Source organism: Candoia aspera, chromosome 4 (assembly GCF_035149785.1).
Source record: "Candoia aspera isolate rCanAsp1 chromosome 4, rCanAsp1.hap2, whole genome shotgun sequence".
NCBI classification, from domain to species: domain Eukaryota; kingdom Metazoa; phylum Chordata; class Lepidosauria; order Squamata; family Boidae; genus Candoia; species Candoia aspera.
Genome location: NC_086156.1, coordinates 96,316,966 through 96,332,215, shown reverse-complemented (window position 1 = coordinate 96,332,215; position 15,250 = coordinate 96,316,966). Strand labels below are relative to the sequence as shown.

At 37.5% G+C, this 15,250-nt stretch overlaps 1 protein-coding gene across 1 annotated transcript; it reads right to left on the bottom strand.

Annotated features, from left to right (window-relative positions):
* Nucleotides 1-5: 5 nt before the first annotated feature.
* On the bottom strand, nucleotides 6-12,837 carry LOC134496753 (vomeronasal type-2 receptor 26-like). The gene is made up of 7 exons (XM_063302463.1): nucleotides 12,773-12,837; nucleotides 12,124-12,237; nucleotides 10,380-10,671; nucleotides 7,605-8,465; nucleotides 6,359-6,586; nucleotides 3,725-3,851; nucleotides 6-1,000 (listed from the first exon to the last, which is right to left on the bottom strand). The coding sequence occupies exons 1-7, from the start codon at nucleotides 12,835-12,837 to the stop codon at nucleotides 96-98; spliced, it is 2,592 nt and encodes an 863-aa protein (XP_063158533.1). The 3' UTR covers nucleotides 6-95.
* Nucleotides 12,838-15,250: the final 2,413 nt, after the last annotated feature.

The window sequence follows — 15,250 nt, the reverse complement described above, 5'->3', positions numbered from 1 at the left end:
AGTGCAGCAGTTCCCTAAGCAGCCTTGTGACTCTGGAGAAAGATGATATTGTTCTCACAATTAGAAAGCACAGCAAAGGGCATCATGCATTAAAATCAGCATTTCTTTCTCTTCATTAATTTGTCCCTGTTGTTCAAGTCAGGCCTTAACACCATGATATAACATTTGGGGAGAAAGATGCAGCCCAGCAGCCCAGCACCAGAGGCCAAGATGGAAAAGATCTCCACCGCCACCATATATTTCCCCTTAGTGCTCAAGTAGGTTGGAACAAAGGAGAGCCAAACACTGCAGAAGACCAGCATGCTGAAGGTGATGAACTTGGCTTCATTGAACGTGTCAGGTAATTTCCTGGCCATGAAAGCAACTATGAAGCTAATAAGAGCCAACACACCCAAATAGCTTAGGACGCTGTAGAACATAGTCACAGAGCCTTGATTACACTGCAGGACAATTTCTTCCACTACTGAATCCATGTCAGCATCTGGGAAGGGGGGAGACGTTGCCAGCCACGTCATGCAAATGCCTATTTGAATAAGAGAGCAGGACATGACAATGGAGTTGGACAGTCTCTTTCCCACAAACATCCTCATCCTGGATCCTGGCTTGGTGGCCAGGAAAGCCAGAACCACTGTGAGGGTTTTTGCCAACACTGAAGAAACAGCCACTGCAAAGACGACCCCAAAAGCAGTTTGTTGCAGGAGACATACCACCTTCTCAGGATGCCCAATGAATAGAAATGCAGAAAGGAAGCAGAGCAGGAGGGAGAGGAGGAGAAGGTAGGTGAGGTCCCGGTTATTGGCAATGACGATGGGAGTGTGGTGGTTCTTGACAAATGTTCCAAGCACCATCACTGAGACCAGAGAAGAGCAAAGAGCAATGAAGCCTAAACTGATCCCCAAAGGTTCCTCATAAGACAAAAAGGTGAGAGTCTTAGGGATACAGAAATCCTGGTTCTTGCTTGGATAGCTTTCATCTCTACAGGGGTAACATTCTTTACTATCTGAAAAATACAATGTGATCTTGATCTTAGGAAGATTTCAATAATGCACTTCAAATCTCAGTGCTATTCTATATCTATAGAACTGCTATTCTATAGCTATTCTATAACTATACATACAAATAAATTCCTTATCATATCCTAAGATTTGTTCAGTCGTGATGGTCCAGTACTGAAAAAAAAATGTTATTTTACTAAGCATTGTGATAAGCCTGTCAAAATCATACAGCCTTTTTTTTTTAGCTTTGATCATTCTTCTACTTTGTATAGTACCTAAAGATTATCTAGTGACCTCTAAAATTCAAGTAAACCTTCTATATGTAAAGTAAATTTTTCAGCAATGGTCATAATTGTTGTATGTGTGAATTATGTTTGGTAATCTCAGTGAATGGCAGAATTTAAGTACTTAAGTATTTTGATTCTGGTGGCTTTCTCACCCACCTTTAATTCAGTTGATTGCTACATCATCTACAACGATTGGGAGTTGGAGGTACTTTTTTTTTTTACAGTAGCTCCACTCCTTCCTTACAGGTCTTCACTGACAATGCTGGTAGTGGAAAGAAAGGTCAAGTCCTTGGAGACAGCACTTCAGGTGACCTAGGTTTTAGGTGAAATAGCTTAATATTTATATCATTCCCCCTGGAGGAAGTAATCTATTAGCCCAGGAGGAAGTATATCAATACATTGATATTTAATTGTGTATCAATAGCTAAACAAAGCCTATGATAGATGTCCTTACCTTATGCTGTTTGGTTTATGAGACAGAAAAACAGGCTTAAGTTTCTCCCAGAAAGATGGAGTGACTGTGGATTCAGAATCCTTCTGATTCTGGACAATTCCATTACTGGCTGTGGGTTCTCCTGCTAAAGGATCAGATCCAAGCTATGGCAAGATACTCTTTTCCTAGCTTCAACTGGTATGCCATATGTGGCTTCTCCTTGAAATGGCAGGTGTTACCAATGATGTCTCTTATCCTGGCCATCTCACATTTGGGCTGCGGTAATGTATTCAACATATACCTCTTCCTGAAAACCATCCTACTGCTAGTACAAAATGCAGCATCACACTTGATCATTGGTGGAAGCTGTTTTATTCATGAAACAGCTTTAGTGCAGAAGTCTACTGGGTGCTGGTTTGCTTCCATGTGCAATTGAAAGTGTGACCTTGCTATCCATGAGAAAATGTGTTTCAGGGGGAAACTGTATAGCTGCAATGGTCACATAGACAGGCCTTGCTAAAACTTCCCACTGTTTCAGAGATATGACAGGTACTGTATGTGGCCTGAAGTGTTCATTCTTTATGAGAGCTCTGTCACCTGGAAATCTTGCCTCTTGAGGAGAGTGCTATAGTGGATAAGCTGGGTGCCTACCAGGGAGGTCCATGTTCAGATCCACCATCAATGACATAATCTGACTAGGTGACTTTGGCCAGTTACCCTCAGCTTAATGTACCTCACAGGTCTGTTGTTAGGGGGAAAATAACAGCTAGGGGCCTTGTAGGGGCTAACTTGAGTTCCCGAAAGAGGAGATATAAATTTAACAAATAGATATTTAGATAAATTAAATGTCCTTGTTATCATGTAAATGTGGTAGAACATGACTTTCCTGAAGAAAAGCCTTTAGAGGGTGAAGAATTGAGGGTGAATATAATTCTCATGAGAGTAAGAGGAGGTCATTGGCTGGATGTGACTTTTCAATATATAGGTGGAGGCTTTTGCTTATATCTGTATGTATATCATCTATACGTACAGATACATACTTATATCTGTATGTATATCATCTATAGCTATTGGACCATTACACACACACATACAGACAGACAACGCAGCTTATTTTTGGAGAAATAGAAGTCATGATATAAAAATAGAAATACATACTTATATACATGTATACATACATACATACATACTGGAAAGTTCCTATTACTGAACAAAAGAATCTGACAAACAAAATTTTATTGCCACATTCTTTAGATTGCCATCATTATTACCATGTTACCAATGATGTCTCTTATCCTGGCCATCTCACATTTGGGCTGCGGTAATGTATTCAACATATACCTCTTCCTGAAAACCATCCTACTGCTAGTACAAAATGCAACATCACACTTGATAATTGGTGGAAGCTGTTTTATTCATGAAACAGCTTTAGTGCAGAAGTCTACTGGGTGCTGGTTTGCTTCCATGTGCAATTGAAAGTGTAACCTTGCTATCCATGAGAAAATTTAACAAATAGATATTTAGATAAATTAAATGTCCTTGTTATCATGTAAATGTGGTAGAATATGACTTTCCTGAAGAAAGGCCTTTAGAGGGTGAAGAATTGAGGGGTGAATATTATTCTCATGAGAATAAGAGGAGGTCATTGGCTGGATGTGACTTTTCAATATATAGGTAGTGGCTTTTGCTTATATCTGTATGTATATCATCTATACGTACAGATACATACTTATATCTGTATGTATATCATCTATATCTCTGTAGCTATTGGACTATTACACACACACACATACAGACAGACAACACTGCTTATTTTTGGAGAAATAGAAGTCAAGATATAAAAATACAAATACATACTTATATACATGTATACATACATACATACATACATACATACTGGAAAGTTCCTATTACTGAACAAAAGAATCTGACAAACAAAATTTTATTGCCACATTCTTTAGATTGGCATCATTTTTATTTGATTTATCCAAGAAATCCACATTCCTTACCCTCCTTCTCTGAAATCTTCCCATCTGGGCACTGGATGCAGTCGTAGCAGCAAAAGGGCTCCCCTTCCTTCCCTTTCTTGCTGGAACCAGGATGGCAACTCTCACTACATGCTGAAAGAGGCTGAGACTAATTTAAGTATGAAAGAAGACAGTGGCATTCATGAGTATAATGATCTTGCATTTCTTCAGAAACTCTTTTTTCTAATGTGTGACTGGGCCCCACATGATGGGCTCAGTTTGTTAATGTATGTTGCAATTTTTCTTTACTGAAATATTGAAGACGATACTGAGGATATTGGAAAGCTGCAGAACATAGTCTATAAGCTTCTGCTCACCCAACAGTTTTTCGGTTTATTCAGTGCTACCTTACAATGACCCATTTTCAGACTGGGATTTTCTGAATCAGAGAAGCTTTGCCAAACACAGAATGCTATCATGTTGTGATAGATATGTTGTTACTTGAGGGCGGTTTGACCATTTGTAAAATCATGGATAATATCAAATCAGTATAATAATAGTAACAACATTAATAGAACTACAGGTGTCTGTTCCCTCTGCTAGGCAACTGTGGGAAGGAACTGCAATGTCACCTCAAAGATGTAATATTTGGACAATCAATGAAAATCCAGAAATTACGAAATAGTCTTATGAGTCAGAACCACTGATTCATGATTTCCAAAAACATACGTATGAACTTTTGAAAGCAAAGTTTCAAGAATCAAGTATTATTGCACAACTTACACATCTAAGTTCCTTCATACTAAAAAACAATGTATTTACAGACATTCCACTTGATAAATTAGTCATCATTATCATCGTCATCACCATCTTCATAACCAAAAGTTTGAAACTGGGAAAAAATGCAATAGAAGAACAAATCTACCTAAATAGCCATTTGGATGTACTCATGAACATTCTCAACAGTTGATTCAGCACAGTGAAAAAGAACTACAAGTGTCTGTATATCTACAAGAGCTTAGAGAAAAATAAATTGACACACCATGAAATAAATTTTAAGAGAAAGAGTACCTCCTTTGAAATCTACTCAAACAAAACTTTTAAATGAAATTTGTTATGATGGAAACATGATTACCCAATTATTTTTTACCAAACTATCAAAGAATCAGTTCATGTAGTATATAGACTTTCAACAGTAAGAACAACAGAAATAAAGTATAAATGGGAAGCAAACAGAACTAAAAATTAGGTGTTGAAATGGAAAATTAGATGGGAAAATAAAAAAAAAGTTTCAACCTGTAAATTTAAAGCAACAGAATTTGCAAAGTTATAAAATACAAACAAGTTTGAAAAAAAACAATAAAATTGGATAGCAAATTGACAGGAGAAATCATGGAAGAATGAAAACAGAGAGAAATGCAACTTGCAAGAAAATTGAAAGATTTGTAAGTAGGAGCAAGTAGGAGCAAGCTACTCTAGCAAAAGAGGGAATATTAAATAAATCAACAAAATCATCTAGAGCACAGCAGTCATGTTAAGGTACAATTCAAAATTTTAATGATAAGATGAAAATTTGGATTGAACATTTAGACAACACTGACAATAACAAGGGGAATATTGAGTACTCACAAGTGAACTACAGAATGGTGCTAAAATCAAAGCACTGAGAATGAAAGAAAGGTAAAAGTTTTGGTGTAATTTGGAGGCCAATAATATTTTGCATGGCGAAGTGAAAAAAATTCAGCTCCAAATAGGTGAAACAGGTTAGAAAAGTGGTAAAATCAGATCTGAAAGGTGGCAATATGATCAAGGCCATTTATATTTGGATTGTCCCTGTAATGAACTACACAACAAGTTCTGTTGACTGGATAGACATTGAACTGGGGGCTTTAAATCGAGGACCCCAAACCTTTGATAATACATGACACCCAATGTACTGTATTTGTATTTTCTGAGGAAACGTGGTGGTCATGATTTGTTGTAAGTGAAGCAAATGGTGGAAAATGAAAACAGAGGCTCAAATAATTCCATAAAAGAAGCAAAAAAAAGAATGACAAGGTGTGCAGGGAAATTAATGAAAATATGAACTTCCGCTGGTAATTACCTGAAGGGAAAATGAACAGTAACAAAACTTGACAATGGGTTCTGATAGGATAGAAGAAGAAATAGAGAGAAGGATTAATGTTTGCAGGACAAGAACAAGCACTAAAAAAAAAGTTTTTTGAAAATATAAATAAACAAATAAATAAAAGAAGCAACTGCAAACTTAAATTAGTCAAAGAAAAAAAGTGGACTGTTTTGTCACCCAGTAAGAAGTGCGGCAATATTGCCAGACAGATAATAAGACAAGACAAGGTTGTGGGGAAAAACGATATACTGGAATTTTTTTAAAGAGTACAGATTTTGTCCCAAAGTATTGGTATGACAAAAAAGTTGGAATAGATTTAATAAATCAACAATTCCCCCTGCCCCATTAATTAGCAGCTGTAAGAGTAGAATTAAGACCTGAAAAGAAAGAAAGAAAAGGAATTATTCAACCTCTTCAAACTCCGCTTACATACACTTTTGCAGAGAACATTGCAGAGAGAATGCATAACATTATAAGAATCTGCTGAAGAGGGATGGCAAGTATTGAAACCCACATATTTTCAGCACTGGTTGGATTCTGAATCCTACCTGATTAAACCAACTGTGCCAGTTTATGGCGCTGTCATTGATGGTGAGCATTTGGTCTGTAGGAACTCCAGGATCTACCTTCCCAACTTTCACTCTAACAAAGGACTGGTTTGAAGAAAAAACCCAGTTCATGACATGCAGACCCACAACTAACTCTCCATTGTGGTCAAGGGAAATCTGGTCGCTGGCAGTATTATTAAATGAGAGACCTTTCAGAAAGTGATGCAGCTGGAAGGGAAAAAAAAGTGGGGGGACAGTTTAGAAAAAATGCGGTTGGGTAATTTGGAAACTGCAGATGATACCACTTTGATGGCTGAAAGCGAAGAGGAACTGAGGAGCCTTATGATGAAGGTGAAAGAAGAAAGTGCAAAAGCTGGCTTGCAGCTAAACCTCAAAAAAACCAAGATTATGGCAACTGGCTTGATTGATAACTGGCAAACAGAGGGAGAAAATGAAGCAGTGAAAGACTTTGTATTTCTAGGTGCAAAGATTACTGCAGATGCTGACTGCAGTCAGGAAATCAGAAGATGCTTAATCCTTGGGAGAAGAGCAATGACAAATCTCGATAAAATAGTTAAGAGCAGAGACATCACACTGAGAACAAAGGTCCGTATAGTTAAAGCAATGGTGTTCCCCGTAGTAACATATGGCTGTGAGAGCTGGACCATAAGGCAGGCTGAGAGAAGGAAGATAGATGCTTTTGAACTGTGGTGTTGGAGGAAAATTCTGAGAGTGCCTTGGACTGCAAGAAGATCCAACCAGTCCATCCTCCAGGAAATAAAGCCAGACTGCTCACTTGAGGGAATGATATTAAAGGCAAAACTGAAATACTTTGGCCACATAATGAGAAGACAGGACACCCTGGAGAAGATGCTGATGCTAGGGAGAGTGGAAAGCAAAAGGAAGAGGGGCCGACCAAGGGCAAGGTGGATGGATGATATTCTAGAGGTGATGGATTCGTCCCTGGGGGTGCTGGGGGTGTTGACGACCGACAGGAAGCTCTGGCGTGGGCTGGTCCATGAAGTCATGAAGAGTCGGAAGTGACTAAACGAATAAACAACAACAATTTGGAAACTATGAATCACAGTGGCATGAATGAAAGGTACAAATTTGTGTCATTACAGAAGATGGGAAGATGAAAAGGGAAAGAGAAAGAGTTTGCAATGGCCATTCACTATAAAGATTGGGGCTATGTCTTGTTTGCATTAAAATAATGCCTTCCCTGTAGGGTTATTGGCCCCTTTACCTGCCATGAAGCATGCTGCTGAAGCTTCAATCCCACTGTCCCTGCATTTCCTCTGGGTCTCCATTTAGATGAGAACATGGCATGTAATGCATGGGCCACAGCATAGGCAGAATTATAGATGCTGTAGCTGTGACCAGTCATGCTCATTTCAAAGAAACGTCCAGGGAGGTTTTCCATTTTCTCTCTCCCGGTGCAGATATTGCCATCTACCTCATCAGCATCTGACACATGAAATACACAACAGAAGGCCTGTTGCCAGAAATCTCTGATAAATCCATCTTCATCTGTGCTGAAAGGATTTCTGCTTTCGACAAATGCTTTGAACCCTGGTGGATTGTTGGCATGAATTGTGAAGGACAGAGCACCGTGGATTATATACGGATCCCAATCCATTTGTTGGACATATGCAATAAACTCTATTTGGGTTGTCAATATCCACACTTTACCTTTTGCCATATTCGTAATTTTGTCTTTATTGGATAGATAGGGTAACCATCTCAATAATATCATGGAATAAGATTCTCCATAGAAAAGCATGACGTCAGCTTTACTATCCATGATTTTATCATGAATTTTTGCACCTTTCTGAAATACAGCAGACATTTCATTGATAGAATGTGGATAGAGAACTCTTTCTATGGAGGCAAAGCAGATGCCATGTTGAGAAAAGAGTGGAATTATCATATCTAAAAATCTTTCTCCACTAGCATTATCCATGACACCAGCCACAATCCATGTCCATCTGAAGTGGAGCAGTAAAGACAGAATCCCTTCATACTGAAGTTTTTCACTTGGGGTCATCTGAAAGAAGGAAAGGCCAGGGGTTTTATCATTCATCACTGGAGCAGAGCCATAAATGAGCTGAAGAGAGAATGAGAACAGAGAGATGGAATCTGTGACAATGGATTATTCTTTTCCAACAGTCAAAGTTCTTCACATATTAAATAAAAGGTCTTACAAGAACACCACATCATATCATTCAACTTTACTATGTGGTAGCTTTGAGTGAAGCTAATAATGATGTCTCTTCATTATGTTAGGTCTTAGGGAGTAACTTACAATTTTTTTAAAAAAATTACTTTTAATAATGAACTATGTTGAAAGGAAAACATTTCCTCCTTTCCTTTCCTTTCCTTTCCTTTCCTTTCCTTTCCTTTCCTTTCCTTTCCTTTCCTTTCCTTTCCTTTCCTTTCCTTTCCTTTCCTTTCCTTTCCTTTCCTTTCCTTCCCTTCCCTTCCCTTCCCTTCCCTTCCCTTCCCTTCTCTGTCTCTTAATATGAATTCATGACTTTAAATTTCATATTCTTTTTCAGTTTGCTTTCACTCAAAAAATTATTAGATTTATTCTCTCCATTGAGAGGGCTTTTCTGAAATGAATACTCTCAGAGTTTTCTTCCCATCATGAAAACAACAGAGAGAATATTAATGATGAATGTTTCTTCATATCAAGTACACTCTCTTGTGACATAATGTATGAATAGTCTTTAGTGAATGGTAATAATCTTAGCTAAGCTGATGTGAGAAAAAAAGGAACACAAAGTTCAGAAAGGGTGATGTCATCTGCTGATCAAAGGGAAGAGGGAGTATCTTCTGCTGAATTCACATACAGAAAAATAAAAGAAATTACAAAACAAATAAATACATAAAAAGAATCAGAAAGATGGCATTCACAGTAGTTTTTGCAGAATTATCCTTATTTTCATTTGTCAAATTATTGTCACAACATTTCTCCAGAATGGATGTAAGGAAGAACATGCCTATAACATATGCGTTAAAGTCCTTCCAATGTAAACACACATAATCGTCAGTCCATCCTTTTTGACACTTGCTAGATGGTGTCCAGTAGACATGAAAAACAATCTTTTGAGCAATTAATTCCAATGTTAGCACACAAGACATGAATGTAGCATTCTTCAGAACATGACTCTATTGGGTGAAAAGAACTGGAGTGAATGTTTAGATACTTAAATCCCTAAATATTTAATAAAATAAGTAGGCACCACAAATCCTGGCTGTGTACACCGTACTGGTGAGACATCCAACCCTAAAGGAAGTAAACTGGATTTACCCCAATTAATTCTTATATCCAGAATGTGAGCCATACGACTGAATTTTACTCATTAGTGCTGGTAAGATATTATTAGTATGAAGAATGCCTTGTGTTCAAAAGAGTAAATCACTTATATCAGAAGATGATCTAATTTGTATTGTTAATGTTTCTAAGACTAAATTAGAAAGTAAAGGAGATAATGGGCATCCTTGCTGAGTACCCCTTTGCACTTCAACTGGTTCAGAGATCATGTGATTTGTAATAAACTAAGGAATAGGTGAAGAATAATAGATTGATATCTATCCAAGAAAGCATGTAGGGAATCCATAGCTAATCATGACTGGTCTCAAAGCATTAATATGAACTACATCAGAAGCCTTTGGAGTTTAAATTCTTTTGTGTTATTGTTAACAAATGAACAAGGAAGCGTATATTAATTAGCTGCCTCTTTCTTTTTGGCAATATACTAATAATTTACCAGCTTCTTTGTCAGATTCCCAATATTTCGTTTTAAGTCTCATTAAGCTGAAATCAATACCATGATACCAGCTGTGTTGGAACTGATTTTTAAAAAGTTGAAGAATATACAGTACAAAAAAAGCACTGATGCTCTTCATAAATGTCCCATTCTTTTTCTCTGATTCATAACAGAATCTGGAAAATCCAGACAGATGAAGAGTAAAAACTGAATTCTAGACATACATATCCTGAGGCAATATATTCTACCTGTGGAACCTTGAAGATATCCAAGTTATTTGCCATGTTGATGGAGGTTTCGGAATCTAGTCCCCCAATCACTGCTGTCAGATGATTCTGAATGCCACAGACGTAGCTGGGAACAAAGCTCTTCATGGTGTAAAGCAGTAGCATTGTGGCATGGTAGGTCTTCTGGGCACTGAAGTGGTTGTCATAGATCTGGAAGCCCAAGGTGACATTGGGCAAGAGATGAGGGTTTCCATTGATCTCCTTCACTGCCAATACCAGGGCCAGGATGTGCTGGTAATTCTTAGGCACTAAACTGGAATGGAATACAATTTTTATATGATATGGATATTTAAAATTCTATGTGAGATAGAAATTTAAATCTAAAATAAAAATAACTCTGTTTTGCATCTTCCTTACTACTGTACCCTTCAAATAATTTCTTTTTATTATTTTATAGATCTAGGTCAGGTTTTAATTTGTTGAGGGCCTAGGTAGGATACTTTCTCTGTAAAATTTATAGAATGTTTACAGGATGGTCTTTAATATATTTGTATTCTTTTATTTTTGCAAACAACTTTGTGATAAAGTGTAATGTATGCAAACTATAAGTCCATAAAGATGAATTTGGATCATTAAGAAATATAAACAAATGCCCCTCATCACTAGAGAATGGCCTCTGCAAAAGATCTCAATACTATGTTAGGCAGAAGAATGGGAAAATCAGAAGGGAGAAACTTTGCAATTTACAGAGAGAAGGCTTTGTACTGTTTGTCAACTTTATCAGAATTCTGAATCAAAAGTTAAATGAAGAAGTTTAATGCTGTATTTTCAGTAAATGTTCTACCCAACATATCCAGTTACAGATCAAATATCTACCTGGAGAAAAGAGTTCTTCAGCATTAAAAATCTGATAGAAGGAACAGAAGTTGGAGAGATGTAAGTAATGAAAAGGCAATTCCATATATATATGTTTGAGAGGCTTGGAAAGAGAAATGATCATTGACAAGGGAATTAAGGAAGGACATTGTGCACATCTCTAATCTGGACTTAACTTTTTGGACGTTTTAAGGGTATTCCTATGCACCTTCGATTATGTCCATGTGGTGATGGCTCAGTAGAAACCCTAAGCCATAGGTTATATAGGTCCATCCTATATAAGGATTCTATACAGATCCTTATATTGTATATCCGTTATTGAAGAAATTTCCAGGCAGCGAGTGTGATTTATATTTAATGCTACTTCTTTCAGATAAGGAAAATATCCTCCCAGGTTGCCCAGTTCTGTACTACCATCTGCAAAATACACTGCACCATCACTTAGATTTATAATTTCTTAACACAGTATTTTATTTCAATTTAATATTTTCATTCTTAATTTTAGATCGTATTATACTATTATTTTTTGTTTATATATATATATATATATATATATGAATGATTGTTGCTACTATTTAATTTTATTGTATCTGACCTTAGGGCTGTAATAAACATGTTGTTTGTTGTACCTGGAGAAAAGGATCCTCCAGTATTAAAAATGAATGACAGAAGGAACAGAAGTTGGAGAGATCTAATCAATGAAAGGGCAATTGCATATGTTTGTTTGAAAGGGTTGGAAAGAGAAATGATCATTGGAAGGAAACTAAGAAAGGACGTTCTGCATATCTCTAATCTGGATTTTACCCTCTTCAAAACTCAGTAATTGAATTCAGCTCTATGACCAATGATTCCCATAAGAAAATATATCAAACTAATACCAAATCCTTACATGAGATCTTCACGCAATGGTGGTGGTGGGACTTCATTGAAACTTAGGGCACTCTGCAAGAAATTAGCTAGGGTTGTTATGCCACCTACTGTGAGGTCTCCCGTTTGATGATATCTGTGATATGGCACAAAAAGTCTTTGAACTTTACATTTCACTTGATGAGTCTCATATATTTTGGGAAAAAATAGTGTTGGCAGCAAGATTATCAAAGTCACCATTTTCAAAGAAAAGCCAACATTCTGTCTTACATACATACTGAACTCTTCTCATTTCTTTGGTGACAGTGAAAATTAAAGGTCTGGTAATAAAAACTGGCAGCCAACCCTTTAGAGAAGAATCTATCAGACCTCACCCTGGAGGGTCCCTGTCTGTTTTCACTCTTTCTTCCGGCCTGAAATATAAATTGATATGTTAATAACATCCTTCACACTTTCCGCTGTTGATCTTGTCTTTGGACACTGAAGGTCTGCATGAGGGTAAACAAAAAGAAAACTACTAGCATTATTATAATCAGTGAGGAAAGTAATTACAAGTGCCAGAGGAATGAAGAAAACATGTGTTCACACAAACAAAGCAAATTTCTCTCTTTCATCTAATGGAAATTTATTATTGAAAGAATCAGTAACAAAAAAATTACATGTGAGATCACCTTTCCCCAACCTTGTGCACTCCTGATGTACAGAAGGCAGACACCTGAAATATCCAGCCCAACATGTCTTACCAGAATGAAATAACTATTTTACTTTGTTCCTCTTCACCTGGAGGATGTGAGAATGTCTCATTTCTCTCCTAGGTTTGGTTTCCATTCTCTCCTTTAGCTGACCCACCTTTCTCAAGTCAATGTGAGCTTGAAAATAGAAATTTGTTTAATATATATTAATCTAAATATTTCTGCACCCTGCAGAGTTCAAAACAGTAGTGCTTAAAAGTCTGTAAGCCCTTTTGAATTTTCAGTATTTCTGCATCAATGTGACCTAAAATAGGATCTGTTCTTCAAACAAGTCCTAATACTAAAGAGAACCCAATTAAACAAATGAGTCGCAAACATTATATTTCTTCATTAATATATCAATCAAAGTTAGATATGCCACTATCCATGTTGGTGGTATTTCCTTTGTTTCTTTAATTTCATTCTTCCATTTGTCAGTGGTTATAACAGTTCTTCAAATTCTTTGTTATACTGAGTATCAATCCATCTGGGCCTGGTACTTTTCCTATTTTGATTTGTTATTGACTCTATTCCTCCTTATACAGTTTTTAAGTGTCTTAGAGTTTTTACAGGAAACACATGTTCAAGACAGTAAATAATTTTACACTACAGCTAATGATTTACACTATGTGTAGACTAACAAGCTTGAATGCCTTTTCCCATTTAAACAAATGACTCAGAAACATACTTATTCATTTATTTAGCAAGTATAATGTCTGGGACCGATTTGTTTAACAGGGTTCTCTTTCTCTAGTTTTAGGGCTTGTGTGGAGGACAGATCAGGTTTTAGGTTACATTGATGCAGAAATATTGACAATTCAAAAGGGTTCACAAACTTTTAAGCACCCCTATAGTTCAGCCTTTTTTCTAAACTTGTAGTATATATTATTTTTACTTCTATGCCACATCAGTCCAGAGACTCTAATGAGATAGCAGCACCTTAATACATTTTTTTCCCAATAAAGGCACATTCATACATTCCCCCAGAAGAGGTACTTTTTTCATAATTTTTATTACAGATTGTAATTATAATAGTAAAACTAAAATACAAGAAAGGAAAGAGGAAATAGAAAAAATAAAAGGTACAAAGGAAGAAAAAGTAAAAGAAGAAAGTAACATAAAGAAGAAATGAGATATGTAAAGAAGTGATTTCTGATCTTTATTACAAGTGAAAACAACTTTGATAACTCTCCACCCCATATAAGGTAACAAATACCTCTTCTTCCCATAACCCACCCCTTAGCTATATGCAAATCCCTAAGCCACCAACGTTTCAGTCCTGATGTCAGCAGGAAGTCCATAAATGATTAACAGAGTTTTATAAAAACATGACTTATTTTAATTTTGATCAAACAAACCAACTTTATATTCCTAGCTAGAGATCAAATTGTTGAGCTTCTTATTCCCTTTGTAATTTCCACACTTTTATCAAACTTTATCTAATCATATGCCCTTTTCAATTTTTATCCTCCTTGGTATCTCTGTACCATAAATATCTGTGAAGTCCATTGGCTAAGCCCGCTCCTTCCATTATTGCCATTCTGTCAGAGTCAAGCCTGCCTCTGACTCAGAAAGCAAAAACCCTTCTGAGTCAGAAGAGGAAACAGAAACTTACCAGGCTGAAACCGGGAAAACGAAACTCAAAGTGGAGCCAGCAGTGCGGGAAGACTCCAAGGTGCTGATTGGCCAAGATTCGGAGGAGGAATTAAATATTCTAATCAGTGTGCACCAATGATGGGCTGAACAGCACGCAAAGGATTGGGATAAAAGGCAGATGCGCGAGGAGCGAGCTGCTGGAGACAACTGATCCTCCAAGCCTGCAGCTTCAGTGGAAGAGACAGTGTCTGTTGCCAAAGAGGAACCAGCACCTTTGCTCTGCTCTGAGGATTTGAAATCCGCTTCTGCTGCCACCGGGGAATCTGCATTAGCCGTGCCCAGCGATCTCAGCCTTGCATCCAGCCTTGAAACTTCAAGGTCTTCCATGCAGTATCCTGGTGCCTTTGACCCTCAGTTCTGTGGCATGCCTTCTGTGCAGTTCTACCATGCCACGGGTGCTCAACCTTGCTCCGGAGTTTCACACCTATCTCACTGTGAACTTGTTTACCCACCTTGCCTCAAGTCTCCAGTCCAGAGAATCCAGCCTAGCTCCAAGTCTCCAGTCCAGAGAATCAAGCCCAGTCCAGGGTGTCCAGCCAAGTCTAGCCTTGCTCAGAGTTCCAGTCTTGCTCCTAGTTTCCGATCTAGCCCAGAGTTACCAGTCACGTCCAGACTTGTTTCCAGTTCGTAGCCTTGATTCGAGACTCCAGTTATTGGCTTCCAGGTCAAGACCTGCGTTTTCAGCTGTAGCAGCACCTCACGCTCCAGTCTCCTCCAACCTCCCAGTTCCAGTTAGAAGTCCTGTTCTGCTGCCTTGTTGTG

Bases quoted from the DNA above. Each gene is read 5' to 3' on its own strand.
- LOC134496753 (XM_063302463.1), bottom strand. From the start codon at position 12,837: ATGTTGGGCTGGATATTTCAGGTGTCTGCCTTCTGTACATCAGGAGTG. The intron at 12,238-12,772 runs GTGATCTCACAT...GCCATATCACAG, and splicing joins GTGCACAAGGTTGGGGAAAG to ATATCATCAAACGGGAGACC. The intron at 6,587-7,604 runs GTAAAGGGGCCA...TTTCCCTTCCAG, and splicing joins AGCAGCATGCTTCATGGCAG to CTGCATCACTTTCTGAAAGG.